Source organism: Diprion similis, chromosome 1 (genome assembly GCF_021155765.1).
Source record: "Diprion similis isolate iyDipSimi1 chromosome 1, iyDipSimi1.1, whole genome shotgun sequence".
Taxonomy (NCBI): domain Eukaryota; kingdom Metazoa; phylum Arthropoda; class Insecta; order Hymenoptera; family Diprionidae; genus Diprion; species Diprion similis.
The window spans coordinates 13,691,421-13,701,251 of record NC_060105.1 but is presented as its reverse complement, the minus strand read 5'-3'; the positions used below and the strand labels follow the sequence as shown (position 1 = coordinate 13,701,251).

Sequence of the window (9,831 nt, the reverse complement as noted above, 5' to 3'; positions counted from 1 at the left end):
AGTAATTTAAATCGGATATACAATAATTTATTATTTGTACAATTCACATATATTAACAGTGTTCATCTAAAATTGGACTATACCAATTACTTACCTAATGACAAAATTACTACTCCAGGATTTTTTGTTTTCCCCAGTATTAGGTATTCATGAGGTGATCAACAATACTGTATTAATCAAGCAACACACTATAGGTGCAAAGATCTGAATCATGCATTCTCTACCTGGTGAATATTTCAAGTCAAAGATCTACGTTTTTGACTGAATATCACGTAATCAGTTGATAGTGGTTATACACAAGTATTGCACATTGACAAACAGTGTAGACTTATTAACAATTTCTTTCTAATATTACAATAATACTTTACAAAGTGACCTAATTTATTGAATAATGAGCACAAGTTACTTATATAAGTGAGAATAATTATGCTATGTGCAAACTATGTCATTGATATTCAATCAATATCAAACTTGAAATATCTTTTTGCAGCTTTAAATGCATGTAAAGTGCCGCGAGGTCTAAGTTGTTCTTTAATATTAAACAAAATTTAATATCAAACTAACGGAGGCTGTAAATAATCGCCTTAGTGAAATCAGTTGAAGAACTCTGTCCACCCAAGTCCTTAGTGCGAACTTTTCCATCATTCAATACACGATTAATAGCATCTTTGATCTGTTCAGCATACGTTCGCAAATTAACGTGATTTAGAAGTTTGACAGAACATAAAAGCATGGCAGTGGGATTTGCCACATTTTTACCCACAGCCTCGGAATACGTGTGACGTGCACCCTGTAAATTGAAAGTAGAGAACATTAATGAGAATTTGATCAAAAATTCTTTAATCATGAGGATGTTTTCATAATGATAAAATGCCTGCGCTGGAGAATGAGAAACGTTAAGAATAATAAATTGTTCACAATCAGTTACAGCAGTATCTCATTATAAGTGCTCGTTATAAGAGAATATCCCCTTCGTTCCATTTGAGCGAGTTTTATAGCTTCCCCACTCTACCTGTGTACCTGAGGTCTCTCAACTTTGGCACGGATTCCTAGTTATAAGCGAAGGAGCAATTGCGTGAATCATGTGTTTAAACACCGAATTTGTGTACATAATAACTGATTCTTTTATACTGAGGAGTGTTAACGATTATCGACAGACTCATATATGTGCGATTCCCAATCTTTTCAGGCAGTAGGGAACGCTCCGGCAATGAATTTGTTGAAATCCGATTCCCTTAACCGCCCCAATATTCTCTTATAACGGGGTAGTACTGTAAAACATACTTACAGGCTCGAAAACAACGCACTCTGCACTGAAGCTGGCGCCAGCAACAACGCCAGCACCACCAACCAATCCGGATGCCAAATTATCAACGATATTTCCATACAAATTAGGTGTGACCATAACATCAAATTGTCGTGGATTTGACACCATTTGCATTGTACAATTATCAACAATCATCTTTTCAAATTGAATTCTGAAAAAATATTATCAATGTGCCTCTCATCATATTTTTCTTTGTGGATAAATTACGTAAATCAGTAGATTCGGAACAAAATAGTGAAAAAAATAGTGATTTGATGTGAAATAATTTAAAAAAAAGTAGGTTGTACACTACAGCTTGGATGAAGCGAAACATACCCATACTGCAATAGTAATATTTGCAAATTAATCCTAAAGTTGCACGATATCATTCTTATTTTGCAATATTTCGTTACTTAAACTTTTTTCGATACGTTCGTTATGAACTTCAATGTGGTATAATATAATCCTATATTGAGATATTTATACAAATAGGCTATGCTCCATAGATTAATAATAATAATAATAATATATGTATGTATGTATGTATATATGTATACCTTGGGTACAGTTTGGCTATCTCTTCACATGATCGCAAGAAGAGTCCATCACCAAGCTTCATAATATTAGCTTTGTGTACACACGTAACCTTCTTGCGATTATTTCTGGTTGCATAGTCAAATGCAAATTTCGCAATCCTTTGAGATTTCGAGGCAGTGACGATCTTTAAGCACTCAACAACTCCTTTGACACTCTCGTGTTCCAATGCAGAATATTCACCTTCGGTTTGTTCTCTTATTATCACACAGTCCACGTTTTGGTGACGAGATTTAATACCAGGTAAAGATTTCACGTGTACGACATTAGAATACAAGTCTAAGCTGCGCCTCAGTTTCATATTCAAAGTTTGCAACTCTCCAGTATGAGAGTGATCTGGCGTTGCCAAAATACCCTGAAAATCAAATTTTACACTATTTAGTATTTTCGTATCACTTTGAATTCAATAACAACACTAAAGGAATTTAAAGGATAAGAGGAAAATGTAATAGTTTATGTACAAAATGCTATCTCGATGAATCTTTAAATAAGAATACACGTCGTACTCGAAAATTAAATACAGATATCTCATCTTACAAGAAAGGTAGTTTAGGTACACATCTCCGATTTTAATCTAGTTCATATATGTTGTCGTGCATCGAAAAATAAGCAACACTCATTTTTGTTCATCAAGAAATCACCTTATTGGGTGCGCATCTTTGGGGTTCATTTTCATACCCCCAGTGTTTTATGGTCGGTAAAAAAAATTTGTATCGCTTAGTTTTTGATGCACTATGACATATATGAACTAGATCAAAATCTGAGAGATTGCCCTGGGGTAAGAGTCAGGTGTTCTTCATGATTTCAACAGTGTATTATATATATTAAAATCCATTCCAAAATTGAAGGCACTGGTACTCGATTTTTGCTTCTTTATTTTGATTCCATTTTTCCGTAATTTCCAAATTTAACCCAATGTATCATGTCAGAATTAGATCGTATATAGGGACCGTGCGTGGCGCTTATAGTACCACAAAAGGACTAATCCAAACATTATAGTGGTGAAAATAACAATGCGTGTAAACAGCGTTTATAATTTTTTTTGTATTAATTGGCGGAATACAGATATTTTTTTTGTAATGTCTTCATCGAGATGATATTCGATTGCATTCGAGGCTGTTCAACTTCGAAACGTTAATCCACCAGTGAAGTTTTATTTCCCACGAGCACACTCGGAGCAGCATGGAAAAGTGACAAATGGACAAAATGGATTAAAGCACTTAAGAATTACGTGTAAGTATTATTATGATAATTATACTAAGGCAGTTTATGAGTCAAATCGTAAATTATTAAACAGGTGTCCTTGAAATATAAAATTCAGCATTTAAACATTGGAATTTTCAGAATTTGAACTGGAATTCAGCCACAATCACCAATTTATTTGTGATTCCAGCAAAAACCCAACGGATTGGGAACCAACGAAGAACACTAAAATCTGTAGTGCTCATTCATCAATAACAGAAAATCAGAAGATCCATTAAACCCATCCTATGTTCCCACTATTTTTCATGGGAAACCAATGTCAAAATCTGCTCGAGCTATAGAACGATTTGTACAACAAGAACGTCGTTTGTTAAATCGAATTGGACACGCCAAGGAACTACAAATACTTAGTAATTCCATTGCGATGAAGCAGGTACCAGTGGAACCAATGATAACTTGCAAGTAACCTGTCCGAAGTATAACTTGCCAGAAGGACGCCAGGATGAATAGCGATCCGGATGAACTTGCACATTTCTTGTGTAATTTGAATTACCGTGATGGTATAAGTACTGTAGAAGTACAAGTAAACATTCCAATGAAAAGGGTTGCGCATAACACGTATGAAACGAATCTATCGAGTTTCAAGAATGTCAAAGATTTTGGGTGCAATCCCATTGATCAAGATTCTGAAAAGCTGCAATGTCCGGCATTCATGGAGTTTCATCAATAAAAAATGATGAAAGTTTTTTGTAGTTTGACTGGTGTTAGTTTTTCAGTGTTTTCATTCCTTTTGAGTGTACTTCCAGACTCGGACAGCTCAAAAGCTTAATTACTCTGATGACATTAAAAACAGGGCTCAGCTGTATGGCACTGAGTGTTTTGTTTGGTATTCATCGAACTTCGGTGCAGTGAATATTCATAACAACGTTACAGTGTTTGAGTGTTATTGAAAAACTTTGTATTTCGGCCTTCGACAGAAATTGTAAAAGCGACTTCACCGAAAGCATTCAAAAAACATCACCTCGAAACCCACGTGATAATTGACTGCACTGAAGTGAATACCGAAGTACTATCACAGGTGAAAGAGAAAGTTTCGATGAACTCCAAATTTATACAAACACCATCATACAGTGAAGTTTTTGGTGGGATCTACTCCAAATGGGATTGTCAGCTTCATATCCAAGGGTTACGCTGGCAGGGCAGGCAATTGTTTCATTACGAATGATTGTGGTTTGATAGATTTAATCGAACCTGGAGATGTTGTTCTTGCAGACAAAGATTTCCCCTTGGAGCATTACTGTATATGCTCTAAGGATTTCCCTACAATTCATGCTCAAGTGGAAAACAAAAGCTTGCGTTTTTGTTATGCACGACCCTCAATTTTCACCTGAAGTGGAGGAAATATATACTATCGCTTCAATGCGAATACATATGGAACGGATTATGTAACGAATTGAAGATTTCAACATATTTTCAAAAGTGCCTATATAGCTGTTCTCTCACGTTAATGAAATAATTTTTGTCATTTGTGCTTTAATCAATCTCAAAAAACCGATTATCCGCGTATGATAATACAGAAATTGTAAATAAAATTGTCAAAAGAAATCATGTATCACTACGGATCGAAATAAACAATTATTCAAGAAAATCGATTTTTGAAAATTTTATTTTTATTCGACAAGTTAAAAATGTATGAAAGTACATTAATAAAATTTGTTATAAAATTTCTTTTATACCATATGACTATATAACGCTGAATAAAAATGAATTACGAATATTAGTGTTCGTTAAACGATAGTTTGTGTTGTTAACAATGCTAATCTCAACAGCATAATCTTTGGATATAATGTGTAAAGTAAAATTGCTCGATACAGGGTATTATTCTTGCGAGAAACACATTATCGCGTTTAACTTGTACTAAGGCGGATCCTTTTGGAGAATAAATGAAAACATCGCATAGACCAATATTCGTTACATACATCTGGAGTTGAACTTGAGTAAAAACGGGATCATTTTCTTTCAACCGCAAACCGTTTTCGTCCAACTTCAAGTACTTCACGTTGATTTTTGATAATTCTTGATCATAAATTGGCATATCTCTGCAAACGTATGGACATTTGATTTCGACAAGACGTTTCTCCCAAATATTTGTTCCATACACGACAATTCCGTCTGGAGAACAGCTCAGCCAAGGTTGCATTAAAGAGATAATGAGCCCAACTTTGACGACCTTAGATCCAGAATTTAATAGCTTCTGATAATTGCGCAGAGCAACTTTTTCAGTTTTTGCTCCATATTGTTTATTAAATATTTTCAATCTTCTAGAAAGAAAATTGGTGATTAGTTGGTCTGTTTCAAGTCGCCAATTCATTATGTCGTGGACACTACTTGCGGTAATACGCAATTTTCTTTCCTCAAACCACTCGTGAATTTCGGATTGGTTGATGGTTTTCACACTTATGTCCAAGGCAGTATCGATGTCGCAGCACACTCTTTTGTTGAAAAATTTGAGATATTCAGAAAGGATGGGCATTTGGGAGTAAAATGTTACATTGTCCGTCTGAAGCATGAATATCTCCAGTGTCACTTTCTTGACATCATCTTCTGTGGTTTTGTTTTCGGTCAACTTTGCGATTTTGACCAACAATTCTGCTGTGATGATTTCTGCTTGGTTCTTTTCTTCAAATGGCCGCATTGTTGACAGTGGAATATGAACCAAAGACTTTCTAATGATGTCTGATGATATCAGACAAGGTTTCAATTGAGATGCCTTGGTGCATAAAGGGTTTCGCGAAAACAGACTCGCCATTATTGCACCTTTGTCATAACCCAATAATTGTCTATGCGAAGATTTTCCATATTCTTGCAGCTGACTTGTTTTTGACGAGGCAGTTTCTGGAGATTTCACATAGCGAGCCTGTACACATATATGTTTGCATTTTCCAGGTATAGTGGCTTTACGCGAACACTCAGCATTCAGGATGTTTCTATTGGAATCAAGCTGCAAGTTTAAGAGATATTAAATTATTAAGTATCTAATACTTACCGTTATTTTAAAATTGTAAAGAATTGACATACGAGTCTGAGCTACAACTTTGCCGGTGAAAACTGTATCATTCTTCGTGTTTTAAATTTCCATTACATTTAAAACGTGACCCGAATCAAACAACTTTTTTCTCTCAGTATCATTTTGGCCTTGGACACGATCGTTAATTATAGGTCGAAAACCATATTTTATTACTTTTAACATTTTTATTTGCGATATTGTTTTATTTTCGTATTGCTAAAAGTCAAAATATCACCACACTATTCGGATATTTGGACGCGAGACAGCACACTCTTCGGCAGTGGTACTGCTCTCTACAGCTCACGCACGATCCCCATACTACATTTCTTCAATTTTAAGTAGCCATGACAAACAGTATTCATTTGCCATGAGACATTTAGGTGATGCAAATTTTAAAGTCTTCTCTTCGTTTATTACAGTTTATTAATAATTCAGGAATTGAGTGATATTTTATGTATCTTTGAATGCCGAAAACTTTAAGATCACCGAATGAAATTCTGTCCAAGTACCTTTCACAGTCTAGAATAAAGCTATGCAGAGAAAAAAGTATAGTTGAACCAAGCAGAATGGCAGGTACGGGTGGGAAAATACCGATATTTTTTATTTCGACTAAATATCAGTTAATAAAATAAATATTTCATTGCCTGCTTGCATCTGCAATAAAATTGGATCAATAGGTATTTAAATGTCGTGATTAAATTTGTGTTTTCACACCCTTAATCGCCGTTCTGATGAGCTTAACCATAGTTTTTCCCTGGTGTAGCATTATAGAGGATGTAAATTAAAAAATTCATCTTAGTCTCGTGTATCCTTGATAGTTCTATCAAAGAAAGACCTATTTGAACCATAATTTATTGCAATGGAGATGATTGTGTCGAATAAAAACATAAACATTAAAGATAAAGTATATCAGATAAGGAGCCAACCATGGAGCGCTTATTCATAGAACAATCACTACCGTATTGCCACTCATGCGCTATACCAAAATTCTTTGCATCTACCAATACTCTAGATAACTGATGTTAACGAAAATGGCACGTAAGATTTCATCCGATAGGATCACAGCTGTAATTAGCATATAAATTGCTGCAGAAAATTGAAAAGTGCCTGATGGGTATCCAAATAAAATGCACTTTGTGAATTTTAACAGAAAATCGTAAGTTGCTAATGAAAAGAACTTGCTCTATTTATATTGTATTGAAGGGTTGTGAAATTCATTGCGTACGTAATGAATAACTTGAAGGTAAGCTAACATATGGAGAAACGAAACTAATTTCTAATTCAAATCAAATGTACAAAGACAATTTTCAAACTTGCAGCACTCGTGGGATTTTAGGGGACTTTGTCACGGGTTAAAGGAACCCCTTTTTTCTGATCAAACCATATTAACACTTTTGAACAAGTGAACACACAATTCTACTTGATCTCAAATAAAAATGAAATATAAGTCACAAATTAAACTTGCGTTAGCATAATTGAAATGTTGGTTGGGCTCAAGTTAGTAAAACTGGCAAATAAAAAGCACTGGTTGTAATAAATTTGATGTCGGCAAGCAGGTAATATCGCTTAAAACGTGGTTAAGTTAATACCTTCAAACAAACACGATTCTTAGCGATACTGCCAGAGACTCGTTCAAGAGGAGCACTCAGTGTAGGGTTGACTTCAGACAAGAAAAATGTTTCAAATTCAACGGGAACATTTGCAGCTTTGAAAACTTCTTGGACAGAGTAGACAAGTTCTGGTCCTACTCCGTCTCCAGGGATCAGCGTACATTTTGTTTTTGCCTCTTTTTGCACACCCTGAAAAGAATAGCAGAAATATTAACATGTAATGTGTAATATTCAAGTTCATGAATTACCCTAGGACAAAGTTATTCACTCACTGAGTCCTGCTGATATACAACTCCCAGATGGAATGTTCTGGCTACCGGGCCTTTTTGGGCAGCCTAAAGTTCCAAGAATCCTTACATAAAATTGATGCATTCAAGGCGAGACCAGGGGATAATTTGGAATTGGCAAAGAGAAGAAATAGATATGTAATAAAATACGTTGTTGTAACAAATATGACGCATTATCAAAATGCTGAATTATTTCAAGGTTGTCAGTTGAAACTGTTACAGAAGCGAGTATTGATATAGAGCTAATGCTTTGGTCTTAATTTAATAATATATTTAATTTATTTAAGTAGTACTGCAAAATGAATTATCATAGTTTCAGAATAATGCTCAATTTGTATAAAATTGTCAGATTGATTCTCCACTGTGATCGATGGAATCAGTGAGACCTTCGTTGAAAAATTTGTTTGTATTTTGAACGATGCTTGTCAATCGTTATGTAAAACAAGTCAGATATACCTGAGAAAGAACCTTGCCGACTTTCCTCGCAAGTAGCGCCATTTTTCACGAAGAAGACGAATCTTGGAATGGCTTGAAGTTAGCAAATTTTATCGCTTCTATCGATAATGTTATCGACTCCGAAGGCGGCTATCGATATGTCTAAAAAATGCAGACGGCAAGAATTTATTTGGCCGGAATTTTCATTTGAAAATGCTGAGAAAGTACTGAGGCCCAGGCATCGTGTACAGCGTTCCGATATATTAGCTCCCAGTGCTATTAACAATCATTTATCTCTTTTACACTGCTGAGTTCGTGAGCCGAGTTCGTTTAGCTCTGCCTCTGTCCTAGGGAATTTTTAGCGCTGTCAGCGGATTTCGGAACGCACCCCTCAGTGTAGTATGTTCCGAAATTCGCTCCCGGTGCTACAGTAATAATTTGTCTATTTTGCGCTACCAAATTCGGGGGTAGCTCTATCTGTGTTCTAGGAGTTTTTTGCGTTGTCTAATAGTTTCAGGACGCACCCTTGGCTGCCGGCAGTACCGGTCTTTCTCTTTAGCTGATTTTTAATCATTCAACCGGGTTGTCAGCAGTTGATCTCAGAGTGAAACAAAATCTGTCTCCAAAAGAAAGTGGCCAATTGCACGCGCTAACGCAACTTAGGGTGCGTTCCGAAATTACCTGACAAAGCTAAAAATTCCCTAGAACAGAGGCAGAGCTACTCATGCACTTGATGGAGCAGCAGAGATAAAAGATTGTTGACAGCCCTGGCAGTTAATATCGGAACGCACCCTTAGAGCTGTCTATAGGCAACCCATGCTACACCATACAAGGAGATAGATAAGGCTGTTTGACAAAAGATACATAATCGATACAATATAGAGGTAAACGCAATGCTGCAATAATTTATAAACCCAGTGCAATGTTGCAATAATCTATAAAACGAGTGGCTGTATACGGACCCTCCAGAATCGTGATTACAAATTATCTAACACGTATTATAAAATTCTTTCAGAAACACCGTATTGCAGGCAATGCGCACGTATATTTGGGTGGCAATGTAGATCTGAAATGCAGAATCATACAGAACACTATGTGAAGAGTATAAATTGTATTAGGGATACGACAATGGAACCATTGAAGATAAGCCAATTCCCATCGGATGATTCTGTAGCGCGCAGCAATTGAATAATAATCCGAAAGCTATAATGCGATGAATACATCATTATAATATTAACATGAGAGCCTTTACGCCAATAGCATGTATACCAATTTTGGAAACGAAACATAACAATGTACGAAACATCAACTCTTTATAGAGCCAGTAAG

The 9,831-nt window shown here is 35.7% G+C and overlaps 1 protein-coding gene across 1 annotated transcript; it reads right to left on the bottom strand.

Annotated features, from left to right (window-relative positions):
* Positions 1 to 5: 5 nt before the first annotated feature.
* Positions 6 to 8,672, bottom strand: LOC124405521 (isocitrate dehydrogenase [NAD] subunit beta, mitochondrial). Its single transcript, XM_046880520.1, has 6 exons — positions 8,524 to 8,672; positions 8,053 to 8,115; positions 7,760 to 7,969; positions 1,864 to 2,255; positions 1,289 to 1,478; positions 6 to 790 (listed from the first exon to the last, which is right to left on the bottom strand). Exons 1-6 carry the CDS (start codon positions 8,563 to 8,565, stop codon positions 560 to 562), a joined length of 1,128 nt encoding a protein of 375 aa, XP_046736476.1. The 5' UTR covers positions 8,566 to 8,672; the 3' UTR covers positions 6 to 559.
* Between the last annotated feature and the right edge of the window lie 1,159 nt (positions 8,673 to 9,831).

Bases quoted from the DNA above. Each gene is read 5' to 3' on its own strand.
- LOC124405521 (XM_046880520.1), bottom strand. From the start codon at position 8,565: ATGGCGCTACTTGCGAGGAAAGTCGGCAAGGTTCTTTCTCAG. The intron at 2,256-7,759 runs GTATTAACTTAA...TTTGATTTTCAG, and splicing joins AGAATCGTGTTTGTTTGAAG to GGTATTTTGGCAACGCCAGA. The intron at 791-1,288 runs GTAAGTATGTTT...TTCAATTTACAG, and splicing joins AGTGCGTTGTTTTCGAGCCT to GGTGCACGTCACACGTATTC.